Source organism: Botrytis porri, assembly GCF_014898465.1.
Source record: "Botrytis porri strain MUCL 3234 chromosome Unknown BPOR_010, whole genome shotgun sequence".
In the NCBI taxonomy this organism is placed as follows: Eukaryota; Fungi; Ascomycota; class Leotiomycetes; order Helotiales; family Sclerotiniaceae; genus Botrytis; species Botrytis porri.
In genome coordinates this window covers 388,193-402,164 of record NW_024066084.1, presented here as the reverse complement: position 1 = coordinate 402,164, position 13,972 = coordinate 388,193, and the positions used below count along the sequence as shown (strand labels likewise).

General features: G+C 43.1%; 9 protein-coding genes across 9 annotated transcripts; 6 read left to right on the top strand and 3 right to left on the bottom strand.

Annotated features, from left to right (window-relative positions):
• Window positions 1-616: 616 nt before the first annotated feature.
• Window positions 617-1,666, bottom strand: EAF01_007593 (uncharacterized protein; the record flags this gene model as incomplete). The annotated part of the gene is made up of 3 exons (XM_038915849.1): window positions 617-949; window positions 1,004-1,359; window positions 1,432-1,666. 3 exons carry the CDS (start codon window positions 1,664-1,666, stop codon window positions 617-619), a joined length of 924 nt encoding a protein of 307 aa, XP_038768320.1.
• Window positions 1,667-2,232: 566 nt separating this feature from the next.
• On the top strand, window positions 2,233-3,437 carry EAF01_007592 (uncharacterized protein; the record flags this gene model as incomplete). Its single annotated transcript, XM_038915848.1, has 4 exons — window positions 2,233-2,284; window positions 2,360-2,485; window positions 2,566-2,663; window positions 2,742-3,437. 4 exons carry the CDS (start codon window positions 2,233-2,235, stop codon window positions 3,435-3,437), a joined length of 972 nt encoding a protein of 323 aa, XP_038768319.1.
• Window positions 3,438-3,693: 256 nt separating this feature from the next.
• Window positions 3,694-5,556, bottom strand: EAF01_007591 (uncharacterized protein; the record flags this gene model as incomplete). Its single annotated transcript, XM_038915847.1, has 3 exons — window positions 3,694-4,588; window positions 4,655-5,207; window positions 5,280-5,556. 3 exons carry the CDS (start codon window positions 5,554-5,556, stop codon window positions 3,694-3,696), a joined length of 1,725 nt encoding a protein of 574 aa, XP_038768318.1.
• A 1,141-nt stretch (window positions 5,557-6,697) lies between these two features.
• EAF01_007590 (uncharacterized protein) lies at window positions 6,698-7,294 on the top strand (the record flags this gene model as incomplete). Its single annotated transcript, XM_038915846.1, has 1 exon — window positions 6,698-7,294. The coding sequence occupies one exon, from the start codon at window positions 6,698-6,700 to the stop codon at window positions 7,292-7,294; it is 597 nt and encodes a 198-aa protein (XP_038768317.1).
• Window positions 7,295-7,536: 242 nt separating this feature from the next.
• Window positions 7,537-8,157, top strand: EAF01_007589 (uncharacterized protein; the record flags this gene model as incomplete). The annotated part of the gene is made up of 1 exon (XM_038915845.1): window positions 7,537-8,157. One exon carries the CDS (start codon window positions 7,537-7,539, stop codon window positions 8,155-8,157), a length of 621 nt encoding a protein of 206 aa, XP_038768316.1.
• A 1,287-nt stretch (window positions 8,158-9,444) lies between these two features.
• EAF01_007588 (uncharacterized protein) lies at window positions 9,445-9,795 on the top strand (the record flags this gene model as incomplete). The annotated part of the gene is made up of 1 exon (XM_038915844.1): window positions 9,445-9,795. The coding sequence occupies one exon, from the start codon at window positions 9,445-9,447 to the stop codon at window positions 9,793-9,795; it is 351 nt and encodes a 116-aa protein (XP_038768315.1).
• Window positions 9,796-10,399: 604 nt separating this feature from the next.
• Window positions 10,400-11,290, top strand: EAF01_007587 (uncharacterized protein; the record flags this gene model as incomplete). The annotated part of the gene is made up of 1 exon (XM_038915843.1): window positions 10,400-11,290. The coding sequence occupies one exon, from the start codon at window positions 10,400-10,402 to the stop codon at window positions 11,288-11,290; it is 891 nt and encodes a 296-aa protein (XP_038768314.1).
• Window positions 11,291-11,761: 471 nt separating this feature from the next.
• EAF01_007586 (uncharacterized protein) lies at window positions 11,762-12,857 on the top strand (the record flags this gene model as incomplete). The annotated part of the gene is given in 2 exon segments (XM_038915842.1): window positions 11,762-12,270; window positions 12,290-12,857. 2 exon segments carry the CDS (start codon window positions 11,762-11,764, stop codon window positions 12,855-12,857), a joined length of 1,077 nt encoding a protein of 358 aa, XP_038768313.1.
• A 446-nt stretch (window positions 12,858-13,303) lies between these two features.
• EAF01_007585 (uncharacterized protein) lies at window positions 13,304-13,891 on the bottom strand (the record flags this gene model as incomplete). The annotated part of the gene is made up of 1 exon (XM_038915841.1): window positions 13,304-13,891. One exon carries the CDS (start codon window positions 13,889-13,891, stop codon window positions 13,304-13,306), a length of 588 nt encoding a protein of 195 aa, XP_038768312.1.
• Window positions 13,892-13,972: the final 81 nt, after the last annotated feature.

Genomic DNA, 13,972 nt, shown 5'->3' with positions numbered 1-13,972 from the left:
GGCCAATCTAAACCTGAGGGGAAGGTCCGTAAAAATGCTATCGGAAGCTATCATCCAAAAGGAAGGTGCGAGTGTCTTGGCTATAAGCGCCAAGCGCCAAGACAAATTATTGAATGAACATATATCACGTGACTCGCCTCCAAAGACGCGAGAGCTCTGTGATTGCGTGCCCAAAGTTGTGAGTCGTTCTAAACCAACCTCGAGACCGACCTGTACTTCGAGCAAGGCTTGATCCGTGTTCCGAAAGAGAGGATTTGACAAGTTCAAATTCTAACATGGGGTCAATGCAAGTGATCAGCAATTTGAATGCTACAATGATCTTAACGGATACCTAGACAACGACTTCAAGCGAGAAATAGAAGTCTAAAGACCTGAAAGTTTTGAAGAGTATTTTTTCGTTTTGGAGATTGCGATTGCACCTCTTACCCACCAATAGTGGGGATTGAATCGGCTCAAAGAAAGATGTATTGTGTATGCTCAAAGAATGCAATCATAGCCATGGGCCAAAACCCGTTCGGCACACCTTGTACCTTGCAGAAAATATAGTATACATGCTACATACGCTTGTAGTACAGTGGAGAGAGTTTATTTAATTCGCCATTACCATCCCAATTCATTATGCCTTTTTGTTTTTATCCTCAAATGCCTCAGTGACATTTAATCCCAATCCCTCCGAGTCCAAATACATCTTGTTACGTCCACCAGCCTCTTGAATGATTTGTGCGATTGCTCTAGCATTCTCGATTCTCTTCAAATCGACATATGATCGACTCTTCTTGATAGCATCACCAATCAACTCCGCAGATCGTGCTTCTCCCTGGGCCTTAACAATCATAGCTTGCTTCTCTTGACGTGCCTTGTCAACTACGAATGCAGCACGCTGAGCTTCTTGCTGTGCAACTTGCTTGGCCTCTACTGCTGCTGTAAACTCGGGAGAGAATGCGAGATGCTATTCACTCATTAGCATCTTTGTCATTTCTAGAATATCTTAAAAATATCATACTGTTAAGGAAACATCATCGAGCATGATGTTAAACCTAGCTGCTCTCTTCGACAAATTCTCTCTGACTAATCTTGCAACCATCTCACGTTGAGTGATCAACTGACTGGCGTTGAATTGCGCAACTACACTCTTCAAAACTTCATTCACAATCGATGGTAGTACTCTCTCATCGTAGTCGGTACCTAAAGTTCGGTAGATTTGAGGAAGGGCATCGATTCTGGGCCTTGAGAGAACACGGCAGGTAATGTTGACCATCTGTAAATCCTTGGTACCGGTAAGGGAGGCGACATTGCGTGGCTTTGCTCGAACATCATAATCTATAGGAGTCTCAAACCATGGGATCTTGATATGTGTACCTGGAAAGCAAAATCGTAATGTTAGCCACCACGTTATGTGAAATAGTCGCCCCAGGAAAAGTAAATACATACCTTCACTGTAAATTTGCTTGCCAACACCACCTAATCTCGTATACTTGATAGCTCTGTGACCACCATCGACGTTGAAAAGCGCATTATTTCCAACGACCATGATTCCACCCAGTGCAATAAGTGTAGCCACTCCACCTGCTATTCCCTTTGGTGCCGGTCCTCCGCCACCATTTCTACTTGCTTCACTTGCAATTCTCTGCAGCCTCTTGAAAACATCTTGTGGATTGTTCGACATGATGGCAGCTTTCGAAAGTTTGGGCACAATTCGATCTGCGAATTATTGTGGCGGGGTTTGAGGGGAGTATAATTGTGATGCGGAGGGGGATTTGTGAAGCTCAATGATCAGATCAACGAAAACCGTCCTAGCGTATTTTTAATTTAGCCGCACCTCACTCCACACAAGCTTTGACGCCAAGCATAGTGAAAGTCGTGAAGCGCGATGGACTAAACCTTGCTATCATTTCTATCAAGAACGTGTGCTCCTTCCATACTGCTCAAAACAACATAAAAATCGATTTTTCTCAAAACAGAGGCAATACTATTAAATCACCTTTCCTTCCGCAATTATAAAAGGGATTTGGATTGTCGGTGCTCATAAGGAAGAGGACAAGAAGGGTTTTAGAGTAGCCAGAAATCACTTCTTCAAAGACTTTCTGTGCCATTTCTCAAATTTGCAGTGACAAAAGAAGTGATCAATCCATTTGCATTCCTTTCTAAAGGGTCAAATCTTGCAAACAAAATCATCTCAACTCTGTCCATCGCATATTTCCATAGTCTGGAACATTCATTGCCTCTTTCAACATGTCAATAAAACCACCTTCCAAGTCTGTATTTGTTGGAAATATTCCTTATGGTAATTTATCATCTTTCTATTTGACCGGTCATCATTCCTGTACCGTATCAAAGCTAATTTATGCCGTATGAAAAGGTCTTACCGAGGAGCAGATAATAGATATTTTCAGCAGCGCGGGAAATGTTGTCAATTTTCGACTTGTCTATGATCGCGAAACAGGTAGACCCAAAGGCTTCGGTTTCGCAGAGTATCCCGATTCAGGTACGTGCAGTACACTGCATATTTGGTTTGCGACTTTCCCATCCATGGTTACACTGCTAAATATTTGCGCGTCCATCTAGATTCCGCAGCTTCTGCAGTAAGGAACTTAAACGACTACGAAATTATGAATCGAAAATTGCGCGTTGATTTCTCAAACGATGGTGGTGAGGAAGAGAATGTATGTCAAGCTTCTATCCTACAATAATCCGATTTACAAATATACATAGAAAGTGTGCTAATTTGTGTTTCTTTCCAGTCTGCGCCAAATTATCAACCTCCCCCTCTCAATACGAATGGCCTTCCAGTTCCACCTCCATCTCTACCAATTCCTCAAGCCTCAAACACCTCCCCATTGCCGCCTCTACCAATAGGCATCGAGTTGCCCCAAGGCCTCACCTGCCCTGATGCTATCTCTCGCACTCTGAATACTCTCCCTCCATCCCAACTTCTCGATGTCCTCTCCCAAATGAAGACTCTTGCCTCGACCGATCCTCAAAAAGCGACCGAACTCCTCCATCAAGCTCCCCAACTATCCTACGCCGTTTTCCAAGCCCTTCTTCTGATGGGTCTTGTTCAACCTGAAGCCCTCTCGTCTGTTATCGAGTCATCGATCACAGTACCAGTATCCGCTCCCCCCGTCCCAAGCATTCCTCCACCCGTTGCGGCCATTCCTCAATATGGAGGTTCGGCATACCCATCTGGTTATCCACCCCCTCCTCCACATATGGCAGGCCAAATGGGTTTGCCAATGATGGGTACGCCGCCAGTACAAGGTTATGCGCCACCTCCTCCACAACAAAGACAGGCTCCTCCACCGCCAGCTCAAGTAGCCGAACCAGATGCAGATGCGTTGATGGCGCAAGTAATGGCTATGCCACAGGAATTGATTGATAGTTTGCCACCAGCTGATAGGGCACAATTGATGGCGCTGAGAGCCCAGTTTCGTGGATAAGTCTATGGAGTGGGTGAAATGGAAATGGCTCAATAAGGACGTAGTTCTCGTGATTTTTCACCTTATACTTCCTCGAAAATTTCTGGTTCGGATGTCAGGCGTTGATGGGTAGTTAGCATAGGAACCAACTAAGTAGATCCATCAAGCGAATGTAAATTTAGTTGCTGATTGTATTTGTCTATTCTTATTTAACTATATATTCCGAAATGCATAGTTGAAATGCGTGGTATCAATGTGATTCTACATCCTTCAAAATCTAATATCCCTCCCATCCGACCTCTTCCAATCTTCCTTTCTTTCCGACAACTTCATCTTCCATTTTCTTCATATAGTTCTCCATCTTTGCAAACACCACACTATCACTAGCTCCGATTATTCTAGCTGCTAACAACGCTGCATTGACGCTGTTGTTAATAGCAACAGTTGCAACAGGAACTCCTCTAGGCATTTGTACTATGCTCAGAAGACTATCCATTCCATCTAATGTACTTCCCTTCACCGGTACACCAATGACTGGAAGAGGGGTTTGCGCAGCGATCATACCAGGTAAATGTGCCGCTCCGCCTGCAGCAGCAATGATAACTTTAAAGCCATTGGAAGCGGCGTCGCGGGCGAAATCTGCCATGAGTTGTGGTGTACGATGCGCAGATGTTATAGTAAGGAAGTATGGAATTTGAAGTGAATCAAGGATAGCAAGACCGGGTTTGAGAATGGGGAGATCTGAGTCTGAACCCATAGTAATCGCGACAAGCTTCTGGGGTGAAGATGGAGATGAGATTGTCGTAGATGTGGATTTGGGGAGACCTTTTCGTTCGGCGCGCATGTTATCGTTAAGCGTAATTAGGGGTGAAATAAGTTGCTCGGCTTGAGCCATGGAGCTACCAATGACAGTGATGTGGCCAATTTTGCGGGCTGGCTTGGATTCTTTTCCATACATGTGAAGGTTGGCCGTGGGGATTGCGGCGGCTTGTTGCATTAACTCCTTGTGGGAATCCTTTGACGCTCCACCAAGGATGTTCAACATGATCGTTGCAGGAAACATTGAAGGAATAGCTGAGTTGGGGAAGGATGGCATGATTCCTAATATTGAAAGAAGTTGAGATTTGAATTGAGACATGGTTGGGCATGCTTCAATCGTGTAATGTCCCGAACTATAGTAAGCTTGTGTTAGTACTCGTTTGAAATTGCCTGTTGAGACGACGCCTCAAATGACTCACTTGTGAGGGCGAGGAGCAATCTCATTGACCAGTATTTCACCATCTCCCATAACAAATAGTTCAACCCCAAAAACACCTTTACCCCAAAGGCTACCCACTGCCTTGCGCGCTAAGGCTTGTGCTTTCCTTTGGAGGTCACTAGAAATTCCTCTTGCTGGAGCATAAACTAATTTGCAGATGCTATCTTCGTGAATTGTTTCGACGACCGGGTAGGCGATCGTAGAGTCCCCATCTTTGGAAACTTCATTTTCTGTCTTCACAACCATTACCGCAAGCTCCATTCTGAAGCTCGCCCATTTCTCGGCATATAATGATCTATCCTTTAACACTTCAAGGGCATTCTTGATATCGGATTCTGATTTCACAGGGCAATTACCTCGTCCATCGTAGGCGTCTTTTCTTGCCTTAAGCATGAATGGGTATCCATGTGTGCGCCCGAACTCCTCAAGATTTCCAGCCTCTACCGCTTGTGATGTCGCGGTCTGTACTCCGGCTTTAATGAGGTGCTCTTTCTGTAAATACTTGTCCTGGATGACTCGCAACGTCTTCCAGCCTAAAGTTATATTAGTGTTGTTTCAAAGCTTGAATCAACATATTCATGATGAATATCACAACGAATACCCACTGGGTTGCACTTCCACTCCAGAGTTTGCGAGCTCTTCCAATACATATGTGTCCACATGCTCAATCTCCACTGTTAAAACATCTACTTTCTTCGCAAGTTCGCGGATTTTCTCAGCATCAATGAAAGAGCCATCGAGATGGTCGTTCTTAGCATTAACTTGTTTGGCTGGGGAGTTTGGTGCATCGAGAATAATAACCTTAACACCAAGAGGATTCGCAGCTTCGCAGAGCATCTGCCCCAATTGCCCTCCTCCCAAAAGTCCTATAGTTTTCTCCATGATGTCGTATGGTGGGGTGTTTGATGATTGCGGGGTATTGAGGAGGATGAAAAATTTGGGTTGGGGTAATGTATATTACCAGCATTAAATCCCGCGTTTGCTCACCGCTATTGGGCGGTGAGTTGCGAAATCCGATATCAATGTGAATTGCTATTCCTAGAGCGTGGATCAAAAATCATGTCAATGAAAGATAAGTTTGTGGCTATTGGTACATCAATCTCTATCCAATTTCAATGGCTTAAGTCACATAACATTGATTACATTTGCACCCGAATCTATCTATCTTATCTCACTCGGGGAATCTCCGTGTGTAGTGATGGCAACTTCTGGAGACAATAGTATTGTACTCAAATCAGCACAAAAGCTTTGGTTCCTGTCGATATGTGGAGCGCATTCTCCGGATTTTATCCCAAATCATTTTTAGAGCCCTAAGGTCATGGGTATCTAGAATGATGCTTGTAGACACATGCTTGTCTCATGAGAGCCAATATTGTCTTTTGGCTTTGTTGTGGAGATGATTGCCTTCTGCAGCAACCTCCTTTCCACAGCTTGTGAGTTTTCATGGTGCTCAATATGATGTTGGTGCTCGCAGAACATGGTCTGACAACTTCAAGCTGAAAGCCATACATCATAAACTTGCATGGCCCGATGCCGATGATACCAAAGTGGTTATTTTAGATGACCAAGTCGGTAATCGTACTGTTACTATGTTTGTGATAGATCTGTTGGTCTGATGACTAGTACTTGCAGCCTCGACATATTTCCCGAGACTGTAAAAGCAGCCATCGTGTAAACCGTTTTGTATGACTGGAGGTGTATATCAAGTGATGCTCACGTCGCGTTGTAGTTTACAAAACACATACCGCTCTGAACCATTCATCATTTCATGTTATTTATATGAACTAGGTTTGCAAACGGATCGCATCAATATTCAATTGTATCTTTGGTCTCTTCTGTTCCTATCAAAGCAGTTTTGCTCCGTCAGTTTGTGCACATGATTCTTCTCATTTCGATCAAGTCATAATACTCCCAACTTTCTTCGCAAGACTTTCCAAAAACAGCAATATTCAAAATTCATGTTTATTTGTATTCGTCAGCTTTATGAAAATCCTAAAATCTACAGTAAAAGAGGACTATAGCCATGTCTTCGGAGGGAAGCTCGATCAGTCCATCCATGGAAGAAGCACCTCCAGCATACTCGAGCGTTGATGGTATTCACTCCATATCTACACCACATTTTCATATGCTGGATTACTTGAAATCGAGACTGGTTAAAAAATTCTCCAATTACAATAGTACTCTTAAAATCCTCATTTTCAGACATCGCCTGAGGTTATATGAACTTTACCATATGCAAGATCATACATTGCCCGTACAGATACACCTCATCAAACTCGGAGTTGATGCTCCTTGTGAAAATATGAATCGGTCGAAGGGAGATTACAACCTCCAGCGCATGAAGAATATCGAGATTTCGACGATTGTCAACCAGGAAATCTCATTTTTTGTTCGAGTCTATAAGCGAGGTCATAATGGGAAACATCTATCGCAAAAGGATGTGATTGATTATTTTAATGCGTGGGACTATGTGGTTCAAATGACGCAGCCACAACTTCGAAGTGCACCGAATCTCGTGAGGGGTAGTGATATCATGAGGAGATGGTGGTGCAATGATAATTCTAGTGATTATTCATATCTTCCTCTCTTGGAGTCATATTTCCCAAAAAATTATCTCTGAATCATATTCTCTGTTCGAATTTTATGTATAAACATCCTCTTTGGCGGTGTTTTTTCCTCACACCTGAACTTCAACAAAAATTTCTTGCAACGCTCCAGCATTTTTCAAACCAACTGAGCACACAACAATATTGTAAATACTCACTACACAATTTTTCGTACCGACGCTTTGGTCTCCGTATCCTGGAAGAATTCCTCATTAGCTGACGAAACTACATTGTCTTAAAACCTATCAACCTTTTGATGTCCGACTACTGTCCAGTTCCAGGCAACATTTCAATGGTTGGATCAGAGGCTTGGTTAGCGTCCGAGAAGTATTTGATGTTATTAAAAGATTCGGTGCCTGACGAAGATCCGCGAATTCCACCCGTGATGACATTATCGCTTTCCACGCAAACTGCTTGCTCAGAGAATCCACCACTACCAGCTCTAGTTAAAGAGGTATTATGGTATGGCCATGAGAAGAAGTTCAAAGAGTGTTTAAACATTCCGTATTCTCCATACGTTATAAGGCTTCAAGAATTCTCCGCACGTATCAACAACAACGACAAGGACAACAACAAGAATGACAAGACGCAACCCATTCCTGTGTCATGTGCGAGCTTATTGATGAAGAATGACTTGCAGGATGCAAAGCATAGATTGATTGAGCAATTGATTCGCAACCAAATAAAAAACTTCGAGAATTTTCATGGAACTTTCAACAAACTCACAAATTCATATCAATGCGAAGGGTTGGAATGGTTCGATGAATCATATGACAATGCTGTCATCGATTTTTGCGGTTCTCGAAAGGTCCAGATTGAATTGGACAAGCTCAGATACGGAGCGTGGCAAGCTGGAGCTCGTTGGAGGCACGCATAATGATAATTGGAGACAAGACGTTCCATTATCTGGACTGAGAGACTGATATAAGCTTTTGACCTTTGAAAGTAGTCCAGTAGTTAGAATAGATCCAATGCCTCAAAACAATTTGAATGGTCGGATTGATTTCAGAGATTGAAAGCTTCTGAATGCCAAGATGCAACCCTGGCTCCTGAAAATCCTGGACACGTCCTGAGAACAGTGATTGTCTGACACATTCGTTTGCTTTCGAATTGTTGCTTGATGGTACCAAAATACGTAGTTGAAACACTCCTTTATTAAGTTATACAAAAACGATATTTGAATCACAATGAGCAATACCCGACTTATATTACACTTATATGATCTAGATAGCACGAGAAATGTCCACTTCAATGGAGTCCCTTAGAAATTCTTCACGGGTACTTAAGTATCCTCAAGCCAACGATCCTCCGTCAAACTTCCCGATTTTCATAGCAGTAATTATGTTCCTTAGCAACGCAGAACCCGAACGCCGTACTTCTACAACTATCGCCCCGGCCTCGAATCTTATGACTTCGAACTCGTATAACTTTCCTCGAGCTACACGAGCCCTCACGCGTCGTTACAAGGAAAAGGCTGCGAAGATGGGGATGGGCATGGAGTGGATCGATAAAAAGGTATTGTAGGATTTGGAGATCGTCAGAAAGGGATATTTATCGACGGGTAAGGGGCAGCCTTCTGACGAGTTTATTCTCTGGTTCTATGATTTGGGGCACTATGATAGAAATTCATGCTAGATTCGATTGCTTTGTCAAGACATTGGTGTGGGAAACAGTCTAGGTTTGGGTTCCAGTCGGGTTCGAAAGGAAAAGTCAATCTACTAGCGTACACAGATCGAGAATAACTTACAACCGAGATACCCTATCCAAATTTCATATTTTGCTTCAAATTTACACGTGTCCACAAAGATAGAGTTAATAGTTATCTGGTGAACGCAAAGGCATCGAGGCTTGCGCATGAATTTGAGTAACTTTCACTCTTGTCTGATCACCCAAATAGAAAAAGTATTCATTCACAGCCAAATGGGCTGATAATTGTTATTCAATGCAATGATGACAACAATGGACCATTCAGATTTGGAGTCCCTTTTCTGTGCTAGACCATTTTTGGCCCCGAATTCGACTCTGCAGGCATATTGTACTACATATTTGCTCAACTGAAGACAAACAAAACTTCTAAACCCAATTCTTCTATGTATAATCAAGTGCTGCAACCTTTCTATACACCAGCTAGCCATCTGTTACTTAAAGCCTTACGAGTGAAGTTATGCATAGTCCAACCACAGACTCACTTATGAGCCTCCAAATCCTCTTACTCGACACTCCTTCGCCAATGTCCTCAAATCCAAACCCGCCTCCCCCAAAAGCCATGGACCCAAATACCGAAGCAAGAACTACAACACAATTACTAGATCGCAAATCAACAAATGGCGCCAAACATTCAAGAGCTCCTCCTCAACTAGCATATACCTCCTTCAGCAGTCTCGGCCTACGAGAACCGGCAGGTCCAAAGCGTGTCGACACTTTTAACCAAGAGGACTTAGCTACTACCTCTCCTCCTCCTACAACTATGCAACAGATCAAAAGTGTGCTGGGACCCGAACCACCTCAAAAGTAAGAGATTCAAACCCTGCAATTATTTAGGTACGTTTTATATATCTGATATAGAGGCTCCATTGCTAACTTATGGAAAGGAGATTGTTGTACTTCTGGGAGTTATTTGTGAGAGCATGTTGCTTGGTAATTGAGGCATGATTTTTGGGGAGGTTGAGGCTTTTGGGAAAAGAGGTGCTATATACGTTGAGCGCGTGTGGATTCGGTTCAAGGGGTATTGAGATTCAATATGAATTATTATTGTGCCTTTGTCCTTCTTTGTGAATTGGGTGAGAGGAGTTGTGGATAATTATTCACTGCAGTTTCATTTTCTTATCTCTAAAAATTGACTCAAAAATAAGATTTTCCTGACTGTGTATTATTACTTTCAATTTCCAAGCGGAACATTTGCCTGTTAAATATGATTTGATGATTCGAAATATCTGGTAGAGTCAGTATAATACAGTTTCGGGCGCTACATAAATCTCTGAATGTATTCACGGATCAATCTCATTTCTCTCTTCATTTCCTGAAGCAATCAAAACGATCCATCTATCTAAACTTCATACCAAAGTAATCGATATTATATGAAATCGCCTGCGGCCTGCTCGACTATTCTTGTACTCAAAATGCTTTTCTCCAAACACCCCTCGGGAGCTCCAGATCAACTCGAACTGCACAAAGCTGCGCTCCTTTACCATAAACAAAAACATACTTTGCCACCTATGCAGCAAGTGCAAAAACCTCCAGTTCATTCACCTGAAGAATCTATACAACAACAAGTGGGTGTATCAACAGATACTCAGGTATCAATTGGCAATGTTTTTCAAGATGGAATATCAAGTCTCCCTGTGATGTATCTGCCCGACCATCATCTTGCTCGACTTCGAGAGTTGAAAATGCAAAGACTCGATAATTTTTCACCTCCAATTGTTGAAAGACAAGATACCGAAGAAACTACACGGGTCCAGAGGATCGAAAACGTTGTAAAAAGGAATTCAGTTCAAGAATACCAACCCCTCAAGACCTACATCATTGCACAAAGGACATCAATGAAAATTAGCAATCTCTTTCGAGCACATTTCCACAAGCCAAACATTCGTACCTTCTCTAATCAGCTGTCCGAAAAGCCACCCAAGGCGGAAATTGAGGAGAAAGCCATCATCCACATCAAAGAAGCAACCAAAGGAGCAACCGAAACCAAACCTAGGCCTCCAGTTCCCACCCATGATTCTAACTCACCTTTACCCGCACCCAAAAACTCATCTACTCTCAATCTGGCTCCACGGGCTAGTGCGGAGCAGAGTCATGACTATTCCGAGAACACCATCGCAGTGGGAGAAGACAACAAGAACGAGATTCAATGTCATGACTTGGAGTCGAAGGAAATTGACGCAAGTACCACAAAGGAAAAACATAAGTTAAATATTGGATCTTCAGAAGCAAATAAAGTCAAATTATACCAGGCGTGGAAGAGAAGAATATTAGATCTAAGTGGTGCAAAAGAGGTTAATAATTAGTAGAAGAACTTCGAGATGTATTGTTGAAAGCTGGAAATATTTTATGTTTCAGACAGGAAAGGGGGGAAGGGGGTGCATACTTGATAATGCTCTGTGGGTAGTATGTTTAGGGGTAGTTTCATATCCTCTGTATTTAGTAACAATTTTATTTCTCTTCAATCATATGTTGTCATCCGAACTTGATTTGCAAATATTCATGGACTTGATTTCTAGATGATTATTTCACAATGTTTTTGACTCGAACTTGGAAGTTTCGAATAAGTCATATAGTTGACATCAACGAATCCAGTCATATAACGGGAATGAAACAAGAGGAATCATGGTGCTCATTAACATGGTATTATATAATTTCCCTGTTGTCATTCCTCAAATCTTGAGGAAACAATATATGAACGCCGATAACTTTTCGTCTTTACATACAATACACATTGCCATTTCATCAACATACAAAACACAGATCAACCATCCAAGATGTTTGGCTCAGTACTAGCTCCACCACCCATCGATAATGTCACAGACCTTAAAGAACCTAACTGGTCTAAAGAACAACCTCCCTCGTACACACCATCCGGGTCTTACCTCACTGGACCAGACAAGTTCGTTGATCTCCATCTCGATGACCTCAAAGACACAAACTATGATGTTTGCAACGAAGCAGCAAGAGCCTCTAGTAGATGGGCCGACGGATGCGCATCAGAAGTGACTGTCTCACCACCCAGCCAAGCATACTTTGCCGACGTAGGAAGTCAAAAATCTGTCACGAGGGTAGTTTCTCAATGGTCCCAAGAACAAACTCTCCCTGTTTATGAGCCGTACCAGATTGAACAAACTATGATAGCAGAAGCCAACCCCCAATCCAACAATGAAGCAACACATTCCTCAACCTGGTGGTCCGCTCGCTGGTCCACAACATGGGCCCAAGCATTCGGAGACACAATCGCACCACCCAACCCCGTTCACTTTCCCTCTGCAAAACCCCCGTAACAATACCTCCGTTAGTAACCTCAACCAAACCACCAGTCTCACCGGCCGAAACCCGCACAAAGGATTCCACAAGACCAAAATCTTACTCGCCAAAAAACTCATGAGTCGGATCACTTCAATTCACGGAAGCAAACACACTTCCACAACTTCCTACGAGGAGCTCACCCCAGACCGTCGGAACCCATACGACAACGCAGCAAAATCCTTCATCGACTGCGCCAAAACTTTACTTCTACAGTCTGAAGGACCGAATCAACGAGTAGATGATTGGATGATCATGGGATTTATTGATGAGAAATATACGGTTCCAGAGGATGGAGAGAAGAGACCGTATTTGTTTGGAGAGTGGGAGTATTTGTGGGCGGTTGAAGAGGATGAGGTTGCGACGAGCAGGAATTCAATGGTTGGAAAAGATCCGAGAGCTGGGAAATCTTGGAGAGATGGCTGTACGTGGTTTCCGCAGTGTCGTGCACCGACAGCGGAGGATTGGAGGTGGTGGTGGGGAGAATGGAAGAAAGTGCCGAGGGCGATTCGGGAGTGGAAATCTAGGGAGGAAGTTTGGCCGTGGCAGCGGGGACTCTAGGGTGAAGTACATTCGGTGGGGAGAAAATGTGAAGTTTGAGATGACATATCGTTAAAGGAGAGAGATGTGTTTTCATCGTATTTTTAGTAGAGTAGTTTTTCAGATGGGAGATTTAGGGAAGCTCAGTAGGCCTCAGTAGAAAGGGGGGGTTCCATGGAGCTTTCCAGAAAGTTGTCTCGAATTTCATTTGAAATAACTTTGTATAATAAAAAACAATCTTTAATGTAGCCACACACGAACGATTTTGAAACCAGACATAGAAAAACAGTCCAAGAAGCATCGATGATATTAGATTACAATACTATAGCACAACATAACAGCTAAGAAAATCCCAGTCTTAAAAATTGTATATGTGCGCTTATCCATCATATCCAAACCACACACAGACAACAAACTTCCACTCATTCAATTCGCTCTAAATATTACACCTAAACCTTCAAGTCTCATCATTCTCGCTCCTCACAAAAAGACCTTCTTCCCAAATCCTTCATTATCCCCCTCTCGCAAACCTCACGACCCTTACACATCCCACTATCTCCATCCTCTCGCTCTCCCACTCGACTTTTCTTTCCACGTACATCATCATCATCATCACCCACCATACCCCTCCCTTCTCTATATCTCTTACGTCTTTTACTATGAGAAACTCCTTCATCTACCCTTCCCTTTCCAACTCCCAACCCTTCTGACCTCCTCGTCTCCCATTCCCCACGCTCAACCCCCTCAATCCATTTTTCGGTTCTCTCTCTAAATGCTTTCTTATCAACGCTCTGAAGGGAAAGCGTTGATGAATACTGAGAGATGTCATCAGATAGAGTGTATTTATTTGCATCGAATCCGTGGTGCGCTTTGGTGCTTTGGAAGGATAGAGTGTAGGTCACCAGATCTACGGGCTGGATGGTGGGTGGTGAAGAGGTTGTTGTTCGGACTGAGTCGGTGCTATGAGGTCTGATGTATCCGGAGGCAAGTTTTTCACGATTTGAAACTTGTGGAGAAGTAGAAGGAGGATCTTGATTCTCCTGGAGAAGGCCCATTTTGAAATGAGTTGTTGTTATGTAGATATGTTTAAGAAGCAGGTGAATTGTGAAGCGAGGTTTGGGACTTTAGAATGATTC